Source organism: Oncorhynchus gorbuscha, unplaced genomic scaffold, assembly GCF_021184085.1.
Source record: "Oncorhynchus gorbuscha isolate QuinsamMale2020 ecotype Even-year unplaced genomic scaffold, OgorEven_v1.0 Un_scaffold_2151, whole genome shotgun sequence".
NCBI lineage: Eukaryota > Metazoa > Chordata > Actinopteri > Salmoniformes > Salmonidae > Oncorhynchus > Oncorhynchus gorbuscha.
The window spans coordinates 15,945-38,932 of NW_025745080.1; the positions used below are offsets into that span (position 1 = coordinate 15,945).

Consider the following 22,988-nt stretch of genomic DNA (forward strand, 5'->3'; position numbering starts at 1 on the left):
TGCGTAACATCTTGTATTTCTCTGTAAAAGTATAGAAATGAGCACAAAACTGAGTGAGATGACTACAACCAAACTGTGTTCAATAAAAAAACTACAATGTAATATTATTCAATGAGATGACATGTTTTTATGATCGAAATGAGATTCAAAAGTATAGAAATGATGATTCTTCACTAAAACGTGATTGTTTTTTTTTATTCCTTTTAGTTTGGCAAAATAAAAATGAAATTATTAAGAGGAGAGGACAATAAAAAAAAAACGGTGAGTTTATAGTGAATCAGTGGTGAACAACAGATGAAGGTCGGAGGTCGACGAGAAGACAGCTAGGTAATGTAAAGATAGATTCACTTTTAACAGAAGGTGAGAGAGGAAGAGGAGCAATAAAAAGAAGGATGAAAGAGAAAAACGAAGTGAGAGGCAGAGAGAGAAAGCGAAAACAAGAAGCAAGAGTGAAGGAAAGATCTCAAAACCAGTTTTCCAGTCTGACTATTTCTTTGTGGCCTCTCTGATTTCAGTCCTCTATGTATTGAAGAAGCAGACCTCATATGAGGAGAAAATCTAAGCGAAAAGAACATGGTGGTTGTTATGGTTACCATAAGGGCGGAAAGCGTTTCCGTGCGCTAGCTAGTCGCCATATTGTGCAGTTTAATAATACCACTGATGCATATCTAGACCCGCCAGTGTCGGCTGGAGGTTATGAAGCAAGGAATACGATTGGCTGATTCTAATTCCATAATCAACAATTAGCCAATGGCAGAGAAGAAATAACAATCAGCCAATGGCAGTAAATATTGAACATGGGGGAGGAGTCAGTCGTTGCAGCTTTATCATTTTAGTCCTCGCCTTCCCAAATCAATGAGCCTTCACTTCTAGGCAGAGGAAGAGAATCCTCAACTCAATTCATCACTTTTCGCGCAAGTCTAAAAAAATTTAACTTAAAAGAACAATTTGTTAAAAAATACAATCAAAATAAAATCTTTAAAAAAAAATGACAAGAGGACACTGACAAAAACAAAACTAAAATGAAAACAGACAAAAAAATAAAAATAAGAGGGGTCCCCTCTTTCTTCTTAAACTGTATATAGGCTGTAATATCACTCCCTCCATCTCTCTTTCTCTAGGCCTCCATTTTCTCTTTTTTTTTGTTCTTCTTGAGGAAGGAGGGAGTGCGGAACTTCTTCTTCTTCTTGTTGGGGGACTTGGAGGGCGAGCTCTCGGGGGAGAGGGCGGAGTCTTCGATCTTCTCGCCGGTGCGGACCTTGACCTCAATGCTCTCCACGCTGGTGGTCAGCTGACTGACCCTTTTGCTCAGCTCGTCGTTCACCTCATGGTCGCCGCCATCCTTGCCGTTCTGCATCGTGTGGTTCTCTGGAAAGAGCAGGGGAGAGGGGTCAGAGGTCAGACAGGGTAGACCACCACCAACCCCACAACAATAAACCTGATTCTGTGTCTGCTACAGACCCGTATACTATGTTGTTTGACCACAAAACTTTTCCAAATTCCCAGGTTTTCCAGAAATCCTGGTTGGAAGACACTGGAATCAGGAAGGAATAACCAGGGAATCTGGGAATCCTCCAACCAGGTTTCTGGAAAACCTGGGAATTTTGGGGAAATTGCAACCCTAGGTGCTATATTTATCATGAACCAAGAGCAACCTAGGAGCACTGTGCCACTGTTCTATTACAACAGCATTTCAATGTACTACAATGAACCAACGTGTGACATCATAAGAGGTTGTTGAGCAACAATCGACTCGACTTGGCCCCCACAGGAGAAGAACTGGTTGACTTAAGTCAAAAACTGTGTCACGAATTGTGTCGCACGCACACACACACACACACACACACACACACACACACACACACACACACACACACACACACACACACACACACACACACACACACACACACACACACACACACACACACACACACACACACACACACACACACACACACACACACACACACACACACACACACACACACACACACACACACACACATGGAGCAGTTTGCTGTGGGGAGCTGTGTTGTTAGCTCTCTAGTGTTCTGTAGTTACGTGGTGTTGGTGTTTGTTGTTCAAAGGACAGGAAGTAGTTACTACAGGAAGTAAAACTGAGTCATTGTTAATGATTAAGAGGAAGTAAGACACTATAGAATTGGTACTGATTAAACATCGTAAAGTTGATTTCACAATAGCAATGTAGTAGGTTTCCATATAACCTTGTTATTATATCTATTACCTATTATAACATTTGAGGTTAAAGTGGAACCAAAGGAATGTAGAATGTGTTTTTGACATAATAAAGGAGACCTAGAACCTTAGTAAAGCCTGTTCTGTTGAAACGCACACAAACAAACACATTTCACAACGTTCTCTCTCTGTGTGATACCTTCTTTAGCTGGAGTTATTTGCGGGGACTGAGTTTGGGACAGAGACTGAGAGAGAGTGGAAGCGTCGTTGGAGGTTAGGTCGTGCTCGTCATCTGCAGGAGGGGGTGAGGGTTTGGGATGAGGGTTGAAGGGGTGGGAGAAAGGGGTCAGGGGTTGAGGAGGGGGAGAGGGTTTGGGATGAGGGTTGAAGGGGTGGGAGTAAGGGGTCAGGAGGAGAGGGAGAGGGTTTGGGAGAGGGTTTGGGATGAGGGGTTGAAGGGGTGGGAGTAAAGGGGGTCAGGAGGGGGAGAGGGTTTGGGATGAGGGTTGAAGGGGTGGGAGTAAGGGGTCAGGGGGGTGAGGAGGGGGAGAGGGTTTGGGATGAGGGTTGAGAGTAAGGGGTCAGGGGTGAGGAGGGGAGAGAGTTTGGGTTGAGGGGTAAGGGTGAGGGAGTGGGTTGGTAGGATTAGGGTTGGGGGGGGGGTGAGAGAGGGAAGTGAGGGTTTGGGGGTGAGAGATTAGTGTTGACACACATGTTAGAGGCAAGACAGCACAAACAGATCTGGGATCAGGCTACGTTAGGGTACATGGAGCGTAGTGGTCTTACATACTGTGAGGAATCTAAGGGGTTAACGCGGTTCATCTAACCACCAGGTCATTCATCTGATACTATTAGTTTATAAGTACACATCAATACAGTGACATTCCAAAAACCCCATTCATTATCACAGTGGAGTTCTAGCAGTAACATTACAGACAGACATTCTATACCCTACATCATAGTATACATAACAGCACACAGTATTACTGTGAGCACAGACATGCAGAGGAACAGTCTAGAAGGAGCATAAGAACATTCTATAAGGAGCATAATATGGAATCCAGATTGGACTGGTGTAGAGTAGGTGGGGATAGGGGGGTGGATGGTGTCATGGCAACCGGGCCCACTCATACAGTGGGTGTGAAACCTGCTGTGGGCCAGTCTGTCTGTTCTGTTGGCCGCCTTAGTCATAGGATGTAGGGATGCTGCTGCACACACGTTACTACAGGCAGGGTTTTACAGGAACAACTCTCACTACAAATGGTGTTGTGGCTTACAAAACGGGTTCGGAGACATCTGCAATCTGATTGGCTGAAATGGGGCTCCAAGCCATTGACAATTCCTTGTTATCGGACTGTCTATGAAAGTAGTAGCAGTTTTCACTGGAGTGGAATACTACTCATTTGACTTGTGTATAACATGGTAGGATAGATGGCTGGTGTGCATTTCTCTGTGGTTCTGTTTGGGTGTGTGTTTCTCCGTGGTTCTGTTTGGGTGTGTGTTTCTCTGTGGTTCTGTATGGGTGTGTGTGTGTTTCTCTGTGGTTCTGTATGGGTGTGACTTCTCTGTGTGACTCCCTCTTACCACTCAGCCCCAGCTGTCTCTTCTCTACGTTCATCGTGTATTCGTCCATCTCTTTCTCAGACAGCTGACTGAAGGGGTTAGGAGGTAGAGGAACCATCTGGTCATCCTCGGATGCCACATAGGGCTAGAGAGAGAGAATGGAGGGAGAGAGAGTGGAGAGAGAGCGAAGAGAGAAGAGAGAGAGAATGGAGGGAGAGAGAGAGAATGGAGGGAGAGAGAGAGAATGGAGGGAGAGAGAGTGGAGAGAGAGCGAAGAGAGAAGAGAGAGAGAATGGAGGGAGAGAAGAGAGAGAGAGTATGCAGGGAGAGAAGAGAGAGAGAATGGAGGGAGAAGAGAGAGAGAGGGAAGAAGAGAGAGGAGGGAGAGAGAGGAGAGAGGGAGAGAAGAAACAAAGAGGGAGAGAGGAGAGAAGAAAGATAGAGGAGGGAGAGAGGAGAGGGAGAGAAAGAAAGAGAAGGAGGGAGAGAGGGAGAGAAGAAGAGAGGAGGAGGGAGAAGAGGCAGAGAAGAAAGAGAGAGGAGGGAGAGGAGGGAGAGAAGAAACAAAGCGGAGGGAGAGAGGAGAGAGAGAAAGAGAGAGGAGGGAGGGAGAGAGGAGAGAAGAAGAAAGAAAGAGAGGAGGAGAGGGAGAGAAGAAAGAGAGGAGGAGGGAGAGAGAGAGAAAAGAAGAGAGGAGGGAGAGGGAGAGAAGAAAGAGAGGAGGGAGAGGGAGAGAAGAAAGAGAGGAGGGAGAGAGAGGAGAGAGAAGAAGAGAGGAGAGGAGGAGAGAGGAGGGAGAGAGGAGAGAAGAAAGAGAGATGAGGGAGAGAGGAAGAGAGAGAGGGAGAGAGGAGAGAAAGAAGAAAGAAGAGGAGGAGGGAGAGAGAAGAGGAGAGAAGAGAGGAGGGAGGAGAGAGAGGGAGGGGGAACAGGGAGAAGAGGGAGAAGAAGAGAGAGGAGGGAGAGGGGAGAAAGAGAGAGAAAAGAGAGAGGAGAGGGAGAGAAAGAAAGAGGGAGAGAGGAGAGAAGAAAGAAAAAGGAGGAGAGGGAGGGAGAGAGGGAGAAGAAGCTGAAAGAGGAGGAGAGGAGAGAGAGGAGGGAGAGGGAGAGAGGGAGGAGGAAGAAAGAGAGAGGAGGGAGAGAGGAGAGAGGGAAAGAGAGAGAAGAGGGAGAGGAGAGAGGGAGAAGAAAGAGAGAGAGGAGAGGAGAAGGGAGAGAAGAAGAAGGAGGAGGAGAGAGAGAGGAGGGAGAGAAGAGAGAGGAGGGAGAGGGAGAGAGGGAGAGAGAGAAAGAGAGGAGGGAGAGAGAGGAGAGAGGAGAGAAGAGAGAGAGGAGGGAGAGAGGAGAGAAAGAGAAGAAAGAGAGGAGGGAGAGAGGAGAGAGGGAGAGAAGAAGAGAGAGGAGAGAGAGGAGAGAGGGAGAGAAGAAAGAAAGGAGGGAGAGAGGAGAGAAAAGAAAGGAGGGAGAGGGAGAGAGAAGAAAGAGAGAGAGGAGGGAGAGGGAGAGAGGGAGAGAAGAAAGAGAGGGGAGGAGAGAGGAGAGAGGGAGAGAGAGGGAGAAAGAAAGAGAGAGGAGGGAGAGAGAGGAGAGAGAGAGGGAGAAAGAAAGAGAGGAGAGGGAGAGAAGAAAGAGAGAGGAGGGAGAGGGAGAGAAGAAAGAGAGGGGAGGGAGAGGGAGAGAAGAAAGAGAGGAGGAGAGAGGGAGAGAAGAAAGAAAGAGGAGGGAGAGAGTGAGAGAAGAAAGAAAGAGGAGGGAGAGAGTGAGAGAAGAAAGAAAGAGGAGGGAGAGAGGAGAGAGAAGAAAGAGAGGAGAGGGAGAAGAAGAGAAGGAGAGGAGAAGAAAGAGAGAAGAGGGGAGAGAAGAAAAGAAGAAGAGAGGGAGAGAAGAAAGAGAGTGAGAGACAGAGACAGAGAGAGAGAGAGAGAGAGAGAGAGAGAGAGAGAGAGAGAGAGAGAGAGAGAGAGAGAGAGAGAGACAGAGAGTGAGAGAGAGTGAGAGAAAGAGAGAGAGAGCGAGGAGTTAACATAAGACTCCCCAGACTCCCCATGGACAGATCCATTCCCAGATGAGGACCAGAGTGAGTACACTAATGCCAGTTCATAGTAAAACACAACACACACTAACACACCATTCAATAGAAATGGGCATATCACACAAACACACTCCAATACATTCAAATGACTTACCAACAACAGGGAAAAACAATGATTAAGGGACACTGTCAAATATGAATGCTGTTCTGTCACAACCACATCAGAACATGCACAACACACATTTGGTGACATAAGGAAGTAGGTCATTGATTGGTGGAGTGCACTATCATGCGTAAACACTCCACTCCCACCTCCAGAAACACACAGGCAGTGATGATGTGACCTAACAGGACAACAACTGAAAGGACAAACAGGTGAAACAGAAATGCACTAACACTGCAAACTGTAGTATTCAGCCTGTAGAGACATTACCTTCACACGGACCGGCTGATCCTTCAACACATGACACCATGTAGGAAACAATGTTTCAGAAGGGATCAAATCTCGCACTGATCAGTTTCATCTCAACTCTGACAACAGGCAGAGAGACCTGGATTGTGTTATTCCCTTGCTATAAGACGATACCAATCACCAAAATGCTGCCAAGAAGATCCAAAAGGATTAAGTTATTCACCAAAGTTGGCACTTTGAAGGACGGATGTCATTACAGAATCCCAGAGCCATGGAGATGTGTATTTCTGGTTCTAAACAATACATGTAATTAGCCCCACCTACTGGTCAAGGTTGGCAAACGCAATAACAAATAGCTAAGCCTGTCTAGCCTGGATGATATGGTTTACTTAGCAAAATCCAGAAAGATGCTCAAAGTTTACAGACTCCCTTATATACCATATAATTCAAAAGACTGTCATATATTGAAATACTTGAGTTGTTGTTTATGACACTGTTCTGGATGAATCACCAACAGGACTTCAGGCCAAGTGGCAACAGATATATCGGCTCGTCACACAGAGTTGCCGCTCACCATTCGAGGTTCGTCCAATGGGATGCCTGCCAGGTGGTGAGAGCGAGGTCCGGACGTCATCATGTCGAATCTGTTCTGCTCTCTGATCTGTGATAGGACATAACAGTGACATCACTTACAGCTACACAACCAGGAAGTGCACGGTAAGGATTGTGGTTCTGATAGGGCGGTGGAAGGCAGAGAAGGAGCTGACAGAGAGGAGTTAAGATGAAGTTGGCCTTAGTGCTCCAGGGTCAGTTTTGCCTTTCTCCTACTGATGTTTATGGTTAAGATGCATGGAGGGTAGCTGATCCTAGATCTGTGACTTACTCGGTTTCTCCTCTCCAGCACCTCGCTAGGGTTGGTGTTCATAGGGACAAACTGATTGGGGTCTTCGATCCGGATTGGAGTGCCGCTGCTGTTGCCCCCTTCCTCAGACTTCATCCACTGTAGAGAACAGAAAATACAAAAACATAGACCAATCAGGCGCGGTCGATCAGGCGCGGTCCGATCCATTCAGACGCAGTCCGATCAGACGCAGTCGATCAGACCGATCAGGCGCCAGTCCATTCACCGATCAGGCGCACGCAGACCGATCAGGCGCAGATCGATCAGGCGCGACCGATCCATTCAGACGCCAGTCCATTGAGATCCATTCAGACGCAGTCCATCAGCGATCCAGACGCAGTCCAGATCAGTCAACGCAGTCCAATCAGACGCAGTCCAATCAGATCAGACGCAGTCCAGATTAGATGCAGGCGCGGTCAATCAGATGCAGACCAATCAGACATAGACCAATCAGACATAGACCAATCAGACATAGACCAATCAGACATAGAGCAATCTGTCTAGTCCAGCTGGAGGGAAAGGCAGCCCAATTCTGATATTTTTTTCATAAATTGCTTTTGACCAATCAGAACAGCTCTGTAAAATATGTGATGTGAAAAGATCGAAAGTGATTGATCAAAAGACTGATTAGTGGCAAAATTGGGCTGCCTGTGTAAACGTAGCCAAGGTAAAATTGCTGGTATTCCTTTCTGAGTCATTATATGTGGTAATATCACAAAGATGTAATTCTCTAACATACCAGGAGAGGGAAGTCTAATATAAGGTTTCACCAGAATGTGTCTCAGAGAACGTCAGATTGGCTCTAGACTAGCAACTGAGCTAGTCAGGACTAAGACCTGCACAACACAATGTGTAGACATGAACAGGGAGCTCTGTTTCATCAACACTGACCGTATGTGTGTCTGTATACAGTATGAGTACTGACCATGGTCCTGGTGTGTTTATATAGAGTGTTAACCCTCCCTACAGTATGAGTACTGACCATGGTCCTGGTATGTTTATATAGAGTGTTAACCCTCCCTACAGTATGAGTACTGACCATGGTCCTGGTGTGTTTATATAGAGTGTTAACCCTCCCTACAGTATGAGTACTGACCATGGTCCTGGTGTGTTTATATAGAGTGTTAACCCTCCCTACAGTATGAGTACTGACCATGGTCCTGGTGTGTTTATATAGTGTGTTAACCCTCCCTACAGTATGAGTACTGACCATGGTCCTGGTATGTTTATATAGAGTGTTAACCCTCCCTACAGTATGAGTACTGACCATGGTCCTGGTGTGTTTATATGTTAACCCTCCCTAGTGTTAACCCTCCCTACAGTATGAGTACTGACCATGGTCCTGGTGTGTTTATAGAGTGTTAACCCTCCCTACAGTATGAGTACTGACCATGGTCCTGGTGTGTTTATATAGAGTGTTAACCCTCCCTACAGTATGAGTACTGACCATGGTCCTGGTGTGTTTATATAGAGTGTTAACCCTCCCTACAGTATGAGTACTGACCATGGTCCTGGTGTGTTTATATAGAGTGTTAACCCTCCCTACAGTATGAGTACTGACCATGGTCCTGGTGTGTTTATAGAGTGTTAACCCTCCCTACAGTATGAGTACTGACCATGGTCCTGGTGTGTTTATAGAGTGTTAACCCTCCCTACAGTATGAGTACTGACCATGGTCCTGGTGTTTATATAGTGTTAACCCTATAGAGTGACCATTAACCCTCCCTACAGTATGAGTACTGACCATGGTCCTGGTGTGTTCATATAGAGTGTTAACCCTCCCTACAGTATACTGACCATGGTATGAGTACTGACCATGGTCCTGGTGTGTTTATATAGAGTGTTAACCCTCCCTACAGTATGAGTACTGACCATGGTCCTGGTGTGTTTATATAGAGTGTTAACCCTCCCTACAGTATGAGTACTGACCATGGTCCTGGTGTGTTTATATAGAGTGTTAACCCTCCCTACAGTATGAGTACTGACCATGGTCCTGGTGTGTTTATATAGAGTGTTAACCCTCCCTACAGTATGAGTACTGACCATGGTCCTGGTGTGTTTATATAGAGTGTTAACCCTCCCTACAGTATGAGTACTGACCATGGTCCTGGTGTGTTTATATAGAGTGTTAACCCTCCCTACAGTATGAGTACTGACCATGGTCCTGGTGTGTTTATATAGAGTGTTAACCCTCCCTACAGTATGAGTACTGACCATGGTCCTGGTGTGTTTATATAGAGTGTTAACCCTCCCTACAGTATGAGTACTGACCATGGTCCTGGTGTGTTTATATGAGTTTAACCCTCCCTACAGTATGAGTGACCATGGTCCTGGTGTGTTTAACCCTCCCTACAGTATGAGTACTGACCATGGTCCTGGTATGTTTATATAGAGTGTTAACCCTCCCTACAGTATGAGTACTGACCATGGTCCTGGTGTGTTTATATAGAGTGTTAACCCTCCCTACAGTATGAGTACTGACCATGGTCCTGGTGTGTTTATATAGTGTGTTAACCCTCCCTACAGTATGAGTACTGACCATGGTCCTGGTGTGTTTATATAGAGTGTTAACCCTCCCTACAGTATGAGTACTGACCATGGTCCTGGTGTGTTTATATAGAGTGTTAACCCTCCCTACAGTATGAGTACTGACCATGGTCCTGGTATGTTTATATATAGTGTTAACCCTCCCTACAGTATGAGTACTGACCATGGTCCTGATGTGTTTATATAGAGTGTTAACCCTCCCTACAGTATGAGTACTGACCATGGTCCTGGTGTGTTTATATAGAGTGTTAACCCTCCCTACAGTATGAGTACTGACCATGGTCCTGGTGTGTTTATAACCCTCCCTACAGTATGTGTTAACCCTCCCTACAGTATGAGTACTGACCATGGTCCTAGTGTGTTTATATAGAGTGTTAACCCTCCCTACAGTATGAGTACTGACCATGGTCCTGGTGTGTTCATATAGAGTGTTAACCCTCCCTACAGTATGAGTACTGACCATGGTCCTGGTATGTTTATATATAGTGTTAACCCTCCCTACAGTATGAGTACTGACCATGGTCCTGGTGTGTTCATATAGAGTGTTAACCCTCCTTACAGTATGAGTACTGACCATGGTCCTGGTGTGTTTATATAGAGTGTTAATCCTCCCTACAGTATGAGTACTGACCATGGTCCTGGTGTGTGTTAACCCTCTACAGTATAGTGGTGTTAACCCTCCCTACAGTATGAGTACTGACCATGGTCCTGGTGTGTTTATATAGAGTGTTAATCCTCCCTACAGTATGAGTACTGACCATGGTCCTGGTGTGTCTATATAGTGTGTTAACCCTCCCTACAGTATGAGTACTGACCATGGTCCTGGTGTGTTTATATAGTGTTAACCCTCCCTATAGTTAACCCTCCCTACAGTATGAGTACTGACCATGGTCCTGGTGTGTTTATATAGAGTGTTAACCCTCCCTACAGTATGAGTACTGACCATGGTCCTGGTGTGTTCATATAGAGTGTTAACCCTCCCTACAGTATGAGTACTGACCATGGTCCTGGTGTGTTTATATAGTGTGTTAACCCTCCCTACAGTATGAGTACTGACCATGGTCCTGGTGTGTTTATATAGTGTGTTAACCCTCCCTACAGTATGAGTACTGACCATGGTCCTGGTGTGTTTATATAGAGTGTTAACCCTCCCTACAGTATGAGTACTGACCATGGTCCTGGTATGTTTATATATAGTGTTAACCCTCCCTACAGTATGAGTACTGACCATGGTCCTGGTGCGTTCGTCCACGGCCGCCACGTTAACCTTCATATAACTGTTGGGGCTGTTGAGCCAGCGTGTCTTCTCCCTGGCCTGTCTCTGCTGGAGGAAGTTCAACGGCAGCCGCGCGGCGCCCTCCTCCTCCTCCAACATGAACGCCGTCACCGTGGCCGGGATCTCCACGTCGGACTTGTGCCGAGGCTTCTCCCGAACGATGGGGTGGCGGTAAGCGTAGCCAGTCCGGTAGCCCTGTGGGGAATAGGATACAGAAATCAATCAAACGACTAGATCTCATGTACATAGTGTGTTTAGTTCGGCAGCCCTGTATGGCCAAACAAACCAACGACAGAAATGTCCATCTACAAATCAGATTCCATTTGTATAGTTATTATTTTCCAAAAGTCCCTAGAGAGGAAGACGAGGGAAAAGTGGTAGGAAAGAAGACTCTTTAGTAGTGGAACAGAATGTCGTCAAGCTTTTGATCTCCCCATTCATCTAGAGTTCATTTTCAATAGTGCAAGTCCTCTCTGTAGAATCCTCACTCCATAGGAATGTAGTTTGTGTCTGTGTCCCACCCTTATTATTTGGACAGAGCCCTGGCCTCAAAACTACCGCCTCTGTCACTAAGGAAAACGGAAAGAGAGAGAGAGAGCGAGAGAGAGTGGGGGACTCCGGCCACTATCCCATGATTCCTAGCTGTGGGAGAATGGAAAAAGGATGATGTGCAGCCGGAGGGGTTCCTGGCGTCCATGGACAATGGAGTGTGTTCAGATACTTCCTGTCTCTTTCTCCCCCTCTCTCTTATCAGTCTTTCTCCTCTCTGTCCCTCGCTCTCTCTCACCCTGTATAGCGCTCCTCTTCTCTATCTGACTTCTCTTTCTCATCTCTCTCTCTCACCCTGTATAGTGCTCCTCTTCTCTATCTGACTTCTCTTTCTCATCTCTCTCTCACCCTGTATAGCGCTCCTCTTCTCTATCTGACTTCTCTTTCTCATCTCTCTCTCACCTTGTATAGTGCTCCTCTTCTCTATCTGACTTCTCTTTCCCATCTCTCTCTCTCACCCTGTATAGCGCTCCTCTTCTCTATCTGACTTCTCTTTCTCATCTCTCTCTCACCCTGTATAGCGCTCCTCTTCTCTATCTGACTTCTCTTTCTCATCTCTCTCTCTCACCCTGTATAGCGCTCCTCTTCTCTATCTGACTTCTCTTTCTCATCTCTCTCTCACCCTGTATAGCGCTCCTCTTCTCTATCTGACTTCTCTTTCTCTTCTCTCTCTCACCCTGTATAGCGCTCCTCTTCTCTATCTGACTTCTCTTTCTCATCTCTCTCTCACCCTGTATAGCGCTCCTCTTCTCTATCTGACTTCTCTTTCTCATCTCTCTCTCACCTTGTATAGCGCTCCTCTTCTCTATCTGACTTCTCTTTCTCATCTCTCTCTCACCCTGTATAGCGCTCCTCTTCTCTATCTGACTTCTCTTTCTCATCTCTCTCTCACCCTGTATAGCGCTCCTCTTCTCTATCTGACTTCTCTTTCTCATCTCTCTCTCACCCTGTATAGCGCTCCTCTTCTCTATCTGACTTCTCTTTCTCATCTCTCTCTCACCCTGTATAGCGCTCCTCTTCTCTATCTGACTTCTCTTTCTCATCTCTCTCTCACCCTGTATAGCGCTCCTCTTCTCTATCTGACTTCTCTTTCTCATCTCTCTCTCACCCTGTATAGCGCTCCTCTTCTCTATCTGACTTCTCTGTCCCTCCCTCTCTCTCACCCTGTATAGCGCTCCTCTTCTCTATCTGACTTCTGTCCCTCCCTCTCTCTCACCCTGTATAGCGCTCCTCTTCTCTATCTGACTTCTCTGTCCCTCCCTCTCTCTCACCCTGTATAGCGCTCCTCTTCTCTATCTGACTTCTCTTTCTCATCTCTCTCTCACCCTGTATAGCGCTCCTCTTCTCTATCTGACTTCTCTTTCTCATCTCTCTCTCACCCTGTATAGCGCTCCTCTTCTCTATCTGACTTCGCTTTCTCATCTCTCTCTCTCACCCTGTATAGCGCTCCTCTTCTCTATCTGACTTCTCTTTCTCATCTCTCTCTCTCACCCTGTATAGCGCTCCTCTTCTCTATCTGACTTCTCTTTCTCATCTCTCTCTCACCCTGTATAGCGCTCCTCTTCTCTATCTGACTTCTCTTTCTCATCTCTCTCTCACCCTGTATAGCGCTCCTCTTCTCTATCTGACTTCTCTTTCTCATCTCTCTCTCACCCTGTATAGTGCTCCTCTTCTCTATCTGACTTCTCTTTCTCATCTCTCTCTCACCCTGTATAGCGCTCCTCTTCTCTATCTGACTTCTCTTTCTCTTCTCTCTCTCACCCTGTATAGTGCTCCTCTTCTCTATCTGACTTCTCTTTCTCATCTCTCTCTCACCCTGTATAGCGCTCCTCTTCTCTATCTGACTTCTCTTTCTCTTCTCTCTCACCCTGTATAGTGCTCCTCTTCTCTATCTGACTTCTCTTTCTCTTCTCTCTCTCACCCTGTATAGCGCTCCTCTTCTCTATCTGACTTCTCTTTCTCTCTCTCTCTCACCCTGTATAGCGCTCCTCTTCTCTATCTGACTTCTCTTTCTCATCTCTCTCTCACCCTGTATAGCGCTCCTCTTCTCTATCTGACTTCTCTGTCCCTCCCTCTCTCTCACCCTGTATAGCGCTCCTCTTCTCTATCTGACTTCTCTTTCTCATCTCTCTCTCACCCTGTATAGCGCTCCTCTTCTCTATCTGACTTCTCTTTCTCATCTCTCTCTCACCCTGTATAGCGCTCCTCTTCTCTATCTGACTTCTCTTTCTCATCTCTCTCTCACCCTGTATAGCGCTCCTCTTCTCTATCTGACTTCTCTGTCCCTCCCTCTCTCTCACCCTGTATAGCGCTCCTCTTCTCTATCTGACTTCTCTTTCTCATCTCTCTCTCTCACCCTGTATAGCGCTCCTCTTCTCTATCTGACTTCTCTTTCTCATCTCTCTCTCACCCTGTATAGCGCTCCTCTTCTCTATCTGACTTCTCTTTCTCATCTCTCTCTCACCCTGTATAGCGCTCCTCTTCTATCAGACTTCTCTTTCTCTCTTTCTATATCTCTCGTCCTCCCTCCTTTTCATCGATACCAGACTATCCTGTCAGTGTCAATCACATATAGACTTTAACCAGGTGTTCGGAGACCAGACTGAACCTTTCAACTGGACTCAGGAAACACAGAATCAGAATCAGATGAGGTTCTTGGCATGCAGCTTCCTCTCCATATCAGAGGTATCCGCTGTGGTGTTGCGAAACGTGTTATTCTGGTATATTCTGTACTATAATAAATAGTCTTTTTACGAGGTGTGAGACGAGACTGTGTGATAGGAGCGGTCCCCTTTGGACAGCTACACAGACCATTGAGTAATGACTCTCCAGATACATTGAGGACAGAGGTGAGAAGACAGAGGACAGAGGTGAGAAGACAGAGGACAGAGGTGAGAAGACAGAGGACAGAGGTGAGAAGAGAGTAGACAAACAGTTAGAGAAGAGAGACTTGGGGAGACAAGAGAGAGGGAGGAGAGGAAAGAGGTGAAAAAGACAGAAGGCAAGAAATAGGACACAAGGGAGAGAAGGGAGAGAGAAAAGGGAGACAGATAGAGAGAGAAGGGAGAGAGAGAGGAGAGAAGGGAGGGAGAGAGAGGAGAGAGAAAAGGGAGACAGATAGAGAGAGAAGGGAGAGAGAGAGGAGAGAAGGGAGGGAGAGAGAGGAGAGAAAGAGGGGGAGAGAAGGGAGAGGGAGAGAAAGAGGGGTAGAGAGGGAGAGAGACAGAGAGAAGAGAGAGAGAGTCTCTGCTGTAAGCTCAGCAGTGTCTGATCCTTGAGGGATCTGGTGTTGTTATGAAGCCTCCCAGTCAGAGTTCCATCCCTGACCTAGTCCCAAGTCTACAGGGCCCAGACCATAGATCACTGACCCAGTCCCAAGTCTACAGGGCCCAGACCATAGATCACTGACCCAGTCCCAAGTCTACAGGGCCCAGACCATAGATCACTGACCCAGTCCCAAGTCATAAGGTGAATGCACCAATTTGTAAGTCGCTCTGGATAAGAGCGTCTGCTAAATGACTTAAATGTAATGTAAATGTACAGGGCCCAGACCATAGATCACTGACCCAGTACCAAGTCTACAGGGCCCAGACCATAGATCACTGACCCAGTCTCAAGTCTACAGGGCCCAGACCATAGATCACTGACCCAGTCCCAAGTCTACAGGGCCCAGACCATAGATCACTGACCCAGTCCCAAGTCTACAGGGCCCAGACCATAGATCACTGACCCAGTCCCAAGTCTACAGGGCCCAGACCATAGATCACTGACCCAGTCCCAAGTCTACAGGGCCCAGACCATAGATCACTGACCCAGTACCAAGTCTACAGGGCCCAGACCATAGATCACTGACCCAGTCCCAAGTTTACAGGGCCCAGACCATAGATCACTGACCCGGTCCCAAATCTACAGGGACCAGCACAGCTGCACTGGACCAGTAATGTACTGTACTTTATGGAGTGATAGATCCAGTTGATGACCCAGAAACAGTAATGACAGAGGAAATGAGGGCAGGACTGTACACTATCTGTTGGATGCCAACTCACTGTCCTTGAATTCCATTTCCCTGTTAGTTACACAACCTGGAGGTCAGAGGCAGGGGGACACCTGGGACAGGGCCAGCCCAGCAGGTCAACTCATAGCGTGGGTGGTAGCCCCGCTTCCTCCCATGACCTTGGTGGCCAGTGCCAACTGCACATATGGCATAGCTAGGAGTCACTGTCACAGCAATGATATTATATAGTAATGTAGATTACAGTGTGTGTGTGTGTGTTTGTGGAGGGGGATGGAGTGTGTGTGTAGCAGGGAAAGGAGAGTGTGTGTGTGTAGTGTGTGTGTGTGTGTGTGTGTGTGTCTATGTCAGTGTAAACCACTCACCAGGTTATCCAGCATCCTCATGAGAGATTCAAACTCCAGCTCTCCCACCTTCCACTTGTGTGGGCTTCCCATGTTGACAGACCCTGCATCTGCCACCGCATGGGTCCGAGACTTATACTTCTCAGCATCTAACACAATCAGGTTGTCTACGCTGCCAGCACACGAGACCGCATTCACCTAGAGAGAGAGATGGGGGAGAGAGAGAGAGATGGCGGAGAGAGAGATGGGAGAGGGAGAGATGGGAGAGGGAAGGACGGAGAGAGATGGGAGAGAGAGAGAGTGAGGGAAAGAGGGAGAAAGAGAGAGAGAAATGAGCCATTTCGAGTTCTATCGAGAGAAAAATCTGGACAATTGAGAAATGCAACCCAGGGAGGTATTACAGTTTACAGATATTATACAAGGTCACTTTTTCTTGCAATAGCCACACACACCGTAGCCTGAGGTTCATCTCTAGGTATTAAGCAGGCTTTGCTAGGTTGGATTCATGTTTTGTTTGGCTCTGAGGCCGAGATTCAAATAGGGATTTGGTGCACCTATTACAGCAGGCAGGGATAACACCCACACACACACACACACCCCCACACCGTAATGTCTACCATATTTACAAACTGCATACGCACAGCACACAGGCAAGCAGGCACACAAACAGTGACGCACACATATCATACGCACACGCACACAAACACACAAACACACTTTGCCAAACAAAACTCTGGAAATCATTGACTTTCCATTCAAGCGGCCCTGCTGGTGTTGTTGTGGGGTAACATACAGTCCATTTAAAATGCTATTTTTCCCTCTTCTAATTCAGACGGTGTAGGATGTTATAGGGCTTTGACACAATCTCTCTGTTTCCCTGCCAGGCTTTCTCTCCAGCTGTCTTCACGTTTACTCTCCCTCTAGATGTTTAACAACCCCATAAATGACATTCCGGCTTTCCTTTGAAAACACAGAAACGACCAAAACAGGAACAGCATCACTAATAAGCGGTAGATGAAGATAACAGCCATTGTGACGTCGTGTTGTTGCAGAATCGAAGGTGTGAGATGTTACTGACATCTCTGTTAGAACAGTAAATGTCTGTAGAATCGAAGGCTTGAGATGTTACTGACATCTCTGTTAGAACAGTAAATGTCTGTAGAATCGAAGGTGTGAGATGTTACTGACATCTCTGTTAGAACAGTAAATGTCTGTAGAATCTCGATCTAAACGAGTTACTGAATTCATTGACCTGTTGTTTGATGAGAGTGAAGTCCAGGGTGTGTGTGTGTGTGTGTGTGTGTGTGTGTATACCTGGATCTCACAGGCATACTGAGCGTTGTAGATGTAATGAAAGGCCTCTTCGATGGTTTCCCCCAGAGCCACCACTCCATGGCTCCTCAGCACCAGCACCTGATCACCAAACACACACAGTCAAATACAACGGGCACAACACAACCCTAGACGAGGACAGTTACATCGAAACAAGACCATATTCCCCAGTATGGTAATAAGCCTCCATAGTTTACCAGTCGATGCCTCTAGAGAGGAGACACACAACCCTAGACGAGGACAGTTACATCGAAACAAGACCATATTCCCCAGTATGGTAATAAGCCTCCATAGTTTACCAGTCGATGCCTCTAGAACGGGACACACAACCCTAGACGAGGACAGTTACATCGAACAAGACCATATTCCCCAGTATGGTAATAAGCCTCCATAGTTTACCAGTCGATGCCTCTAGAGAGGAGACACACAACCCTAGACGAGGACAGTTACATCGAAACAAGACCATATTCCCCAGTATGGTAATAAGCCTCCATAGTTTACCAGTCGATGCCTCTAGAGAGGAGACACACAACCCTAGACGAGGACAGTTACATCGAACAAGACCATATTCCCCAGTATGGTAATAAGCCTCCATAGTTTACCAGTCGATGCCTCTAGAGAGGAGACACACAACCCTAGACGAGGACAGTTACATCGAACAAGACCATATTCCCCAGTATGGTAATAAGCCTCCATAGTTTACCAGTCGATGCCTCTAGAGAGGAGACACACAACCCTAGACGAGGACAGTTACATCGAACAAGACCATATTCCCCAGTATGGTAATAAGCCTCCATAGTTTACCAGTCGATGCCTCTAGAGAGGAGACACACAACCCTAGATGAGGACAGTTACATCGAACAAGACCATATTCCCCAGTATGGTAATAAGCCTCCATAGTTTACCAGTCGATGCCTCTAGAGAGGAGACACACAACCCTAGACGAGGACAGTTACATCGAACAAGACCATATTCCCCAGTATGGTAATAAGCCTCCATAGTTTACCAGTCGATGCCTCTAGAGAGGAGACACACAACCCTAGACGAGGACAGTTACATCGAACAAGACCATATTCCCCAGTATGGTAATAAGCCTCCATAGTTTACCAGTCGATGCCTCTAGAGAGGAGACACACAACCCTAGACGAGGACAGTTACATCGAACAAGACCATATTCCCCAGTATGGTAATAAGCCTCCATAGTTTACCAGTCGATGCCTCTAGAGAGGAGACACAACCACAGTAACCTCAATGCCATTAAGGCTGGCTGACTAGCTCGTACATTTGATCACCAAGACTGTTTTTGCAGTACACTAGCTAGAAAACAATCCTGTCAAAGCAGTCCCACTGATTTACCCACTGATCTAAGGTCAGCTTTGCATCCCCCGAACTAGCAATTAACATCACGTTTTGGGGTGGGGTAATTTGATCCTAGATCTTTACCTTGGCTGAGGGTCCGAGGGCCTTCTGCAGCGCCAGGCGTTCCTCCTGGTCGTCAAGGCTACCCTGGTAGTTGTAGTATGCGATGTCACCCAGGATCAAGGCCTCCTGAGAGATGGGCAGGATGCCACACTTCATAGACGACACCTGGAGAGACAAGGAGGGAGAGGAGATGTGAGAACTATTCAGACACTGGAGGATAGAAAGAGAGAGAGACAGAGAGAGACAGAGAGAGACAGCGAGAGAGACAGCGAGACAGAGAGAGACAGCGAGAGAGAGACAGCGAGAGAGACAGCGAGAGAGACAGCGAGAGAGAGACAGCGAGAGAGACAGCGAGAGAGACAGCGAGAGAGAGAGAGACAGCGAGAGAGACAGCGAGAGAGACAGCGAGAGAGAGAGAGACAGCGAGAGAGAGAGAGACAGCGAGAGAGACAGCGAGAGAGAGAGAGACAGCGAGAGAGACAGCGAGAGAGAGAACGAGAGAGCGAGAGAGAGCGAGAGAGAGCGACAGAGAGAGAGACAGAGAGAGCGACAGAGAGAGAGAGAGACTGGCAATAAACATTTACAGCATCACACAGTGCATTATAAATCACTGTGTGCTTGAAAACATCACAATGTGGACAATGTGTGTCTAAAAGTCAGGCCTATTTAAACAACATTTCTTCCTCTAAGATCCTGAATGATTAAACAGACTGAAAAGTGACTCACGGCGGCGGTGGCAGGAGTGTGCACGTGGACGCAGCAGCGAGCGTCTGGCCTGATGGAGTAGATGGCAGCGTGGGGGCTGAAGCCTGACGGGTCAACCCTGAGGTTGGTGGAGCCCTGGTCAATCACATCCCCGATGATGTTCAGCTTTACCTGGGAGAGAGAGGGGGGGGGAGGAGAGGCAGAACGAGAGAAAAGAGCATTAGCCATTGTACAGTCACACAAAATACACATGTATGGTTTTACATACACAAACATGTGAATCACTTCACCTTGAGAAGAATACATATATATTGTGAGGGAGACATCTGCTAGCTATATAAAGAGGTAATAACCATTTAAATGGTTCATACACTCATCATCAGGAAATGTACAGAAGGAATGGTAACCGTATCTGGTCCTGATACTGTATGTCCTCAATGAGAACTTCATTACCATGTGTCATTAGATTACCGGCTACCGAAGAGGGTTGGAGAGCAGAGAGAGAGCGAGAACGAGAGAGCGAGAGAGGAGGAAAGGACAGAGTACAGCCAGTTCTCCATACACAACAAATTATGATGAGACTACACAGCCAAAGTGGTGTGCTGAGCAGTATTTCTGAATAAAGCCCTTTTGTGGGGAAAAACAAATTCTGATTGGACGGGCCCGGCTGCCCAGTGAGTGGGCCTGGCTGCCAAGTGGATGGGCCTATGCCCTCCAAGGCCCCCCCCATGGCTGTACCCCTGCCCGGTCATGTGAGATCCAGAGATTAGGGCCTAATGCAGTTATTTCAATTGACTTATACGAACTGTAACTCAGTAAAAACTGAAACTGTTGCATGTTGCCTTTATCTTTTTTGTTCAGTATAAATCTAACATCTATTTGTACTTACAGAATCACCAGATGACCAGGCTAAATATGAAGTGTATACTGTTACAGACGCTGAATATCAAATGTCCGACTCTGTTTTCCAGCCTGACAGCCATATGGGACAGTGGGAGGATGACAGACACCAGTCCAATGGATTCGTTTGTCCAGTTAGATGAAATAACCAGTAAACCATGTCTAACGTGGCAGCTGTCAGACGAACAGACCAGCCGATCGAACACTAATGACCGGTTAAGTTACATCACATGTTTACATCACATGTTCAGTGTCCGGACCCCTCTACAAGTCTGCCAATCAGACGTCAGAACAGCTCAAGTTCTACTGTATGTGTGTGCACAGCAGTCCTAAAAATAATGGAGGGCAGTGTTGTTGAGGTGAATATGAAATGTGACGCAGGCTGATGACACGTTTGCATTCTGCGACAACGACGTACAAAGGCAGCAGACCCCTTGGTAGCTATCAGCTTGTTGGACATAGAGAAGAGGTGACCCACATGTCTATGGAGTTCACATATCATTGAATTCCTTGGGGTCCTTTGAGTTGAACCAATCACAGAGATACATTTTGAGCTCCTGACCCCACCCCAGATATGACGTGAATCTCAGTGGACAGTTCAGCCAGAAGGGGGTGTGTCTCCCCCCCCCCCCTCTCCGCTGTACTGTTTTCAATGGAGACCATCCAACTTCAATAGCAGCAGCTGGCCAGAATTCTTTACTTATTGTGACCCAACTCTTGTGAGACTAAAATTATCCCCAAATCTAATTTAGAAAGCTGATTTCTGAACATACATCTACTGTATTAAATGTCATGTAAGTGTTTTATAAGTGCATCATACCCTAGGGACAATTCAAGGGTTAGAGGAAGGCTAGCTCGAGGACGTAACAGTCTCAGTCCCAAATGGTACCCTACATAGTGCACCACTTATGACCAGGGTGCCCATAGGGTTCTGGTCTAAAGTAGTGCCCTGTGTAGGGAATAGGGTGCCTTTTGGGATGCAGATAGAGTCCACATAGATCATCCACTAGCTAGCGAACAGATCCTTGCTTCATATTGCTTTTCGATGTGGCTAAATTGAATAAACCCTGTAATGGGAGTATGGTACGTCAGAGAGAGGGACTGTGTTTGGATGTGAATGCCCAGCTGATCAGAAGGAGTGCCTGCTGGGTAATTGGCTTGGAGCATGGAGTCAAACAGGTAGTCCTTTCAAAACGACAACAACGATGATCCAACAAACCCTCAATGAAACAACTAATCCTCGTATCAAAGATCATGAGCGCTAACGGAGTGGAATGTCTCTTACCTTCTCAGTTCCCATACTAACTACTAATGAAACATAATCTAACTTTAATCATAGGGCCAGCTGTCTTCCTACAGGTATCCTCTCCTTCACCTTCTAGCTCAGACAGCTGAGCCACGCAAGAGCCCAGAATATCAACCCTGACCCCCCCCGTGACCTTTCACTACACAGTGACCTCTCACACACTGAGGTCTGGATGACTTCCTTTCTCTCAGGAGGTCAATGGTGTTTGACATCTAAAACCTCCCCCCGAATGAGTTCAAACCCATAACAGACCCGTAGAGAAAGAGAGGGAAAGGAAGAAAGAGAAAAGAGGCCTTTAGTAGTCAGCTAGTGGTCCGCTGGAGTATAGTAGCCAGCTGTAGTATAGTAGCCAGCTGTAGTATAGTAGCCAGCGGTATAGTAGTCAGCTGGAGTATAGTAGCCAGCTCTAGTATAATAGTCAGCTCTAGTATAATAGTCAGCTCTAGTATAGTAGTCAGCTGGAGTATAGTAGTCAGCTGGAGTATAGTAGTCAGCTGGAGTATAGTAGTCAGCTGGAGTATAGTAGCCAGCTGGAGTATAGTAGCCAGCTGGAGTATAGTAGCCAGCTGGAGTATAGTAGTCAGCTGGAGTATAGTAGCCAGCTATAGTATAGTAGCCAGCTATAGTATAGTAGCCAGCTATAGTATAGTAGCCAGCTGTAGTATAGTAGTCAGCTGTAGTATAGTAGCCAGCTGTATAGTAGTCAGCGGGAGTATAGTAGCCAGCTGGAGTATAGTAGCCAGCTGTAGTATAGTAGCCAGCTGTAGTATAGCAGCCAGCTGTAGTATAGTAGTCAGCTGTAGTATAGCAGTCAGCTGTAGTATAGTAGCCAGCTGTATAGTAGTCAGCTGGAGTATAGTAGCCAGCTCTATAGTAGTCAGCTGGAGTATAGCAGCCAGCTGTATAGTAGTCAGCTGGAGTATAGTAGTCAGCTGTATAGTAGTCAGCTGGAGTATAGTAGTCAGCTGTATAGTAGTCAGCTGGAGTATAGTAGTCAGCTGTATAGTAGTCAGCTGGAGTATAGTAGTCAGCTGTATAGTAGTCAGCTGGAGTATAGTAGTCAGCTGTATAGTAGTCAGCTGTATAGTAGTCAGCTGTAGTATAGTAGTCAGCTGGAGTATAGTAGCCAGCTGTATAGTAGTCAGCTGGAGTATAGTAGCCAGCTCTATAGTAGTCAGCTGGAGTATAGTAGTCAGCTGGAGTATAGTAGCCAGCTGGAGTATAGTAGTCAGCTGGAGTATAGTAGTCAGCTGGAGTATAGTAGCCAGCTGGAGTATAGTAGCCAGCTGTATTATAGTAGGCAGCTGTATTATAGTAGCCAGCTGTATTATAGTAGCCAGCTGTATTATAGTAGCCAGCTGTATTATAGTAGCCAGCTGTATTATAGTAGCCAGCTGTATTATAGTAGGCAGCTGTATAGTAGTCTCAGTCATCTCACAGAGACAAAGCTTCTGTGTGTGTGACTACAGTAAAGATTATGTTTCTAAA

General features: G+C 46.6%; 1 protein-coding gene across 2 annotated transcripts in view; it reads right to left on the minus strand.

Annotated features, from left to right (window-relative positions):
- Positions 1 to 213: 213 nt before the first annotated feature.
- The window catches only part of LOC124017463 (gamma-adducin-like), a 43,916-nt gene continuing 21,141 nt past the window's right edge, over positions 214 to 22,988 (minus strand). Inside the window, exons 5-14 of one of the 2 annotated variants that reach the window (XM_046332664.1) lie at positions 19,316 to 19,465; positions 18,611 to 18,754; positions 17,150 to 17,248; positions 15,857 to 16,033; positions 10,883 to 11,125; positions 7,090 to 7,206; positions 6,781 to 6,867; positions 6,228 to 6,248; positions 3,784 to 3,907; positions 214 to 1,368 (exon numbers count right to left, since the gene is read on the minus strand). In XM_046332664.1, coding sequence (XP_046188620.1) covers positions 1,118 to 1,368; positions 3,784 to 3,907; positions 6,228 to 6,248; positions 6,781 to 6,867; positions 7,090 to 7,206; positions 10,883 to 11,125; positions 15,857 to 16,033; positions 17,150 to 17,248; positions 18,611 to 18,754; positions 19,316 to 19,465 — 1,413 coding nt within the window. In that variant the 3' untranslated portion in view covers positions 214 to 1,117. The remainder of the gene's footprint in view (positions 1,369 to 3,783; positions 3,908 to 6,227; positions 6,249 to 6,780; positions 6,868 to 7,089; positions 7,207 to 10,882; positions 11,126 to 15,856; positions 16,034 to 17,149; positions 17,249 to 18,610; positions 18,755 to 19,315; positions 19,466 to 22,988) is intronic. The other variant, XM_046332665.1, reaches the window with a different exon arrangement.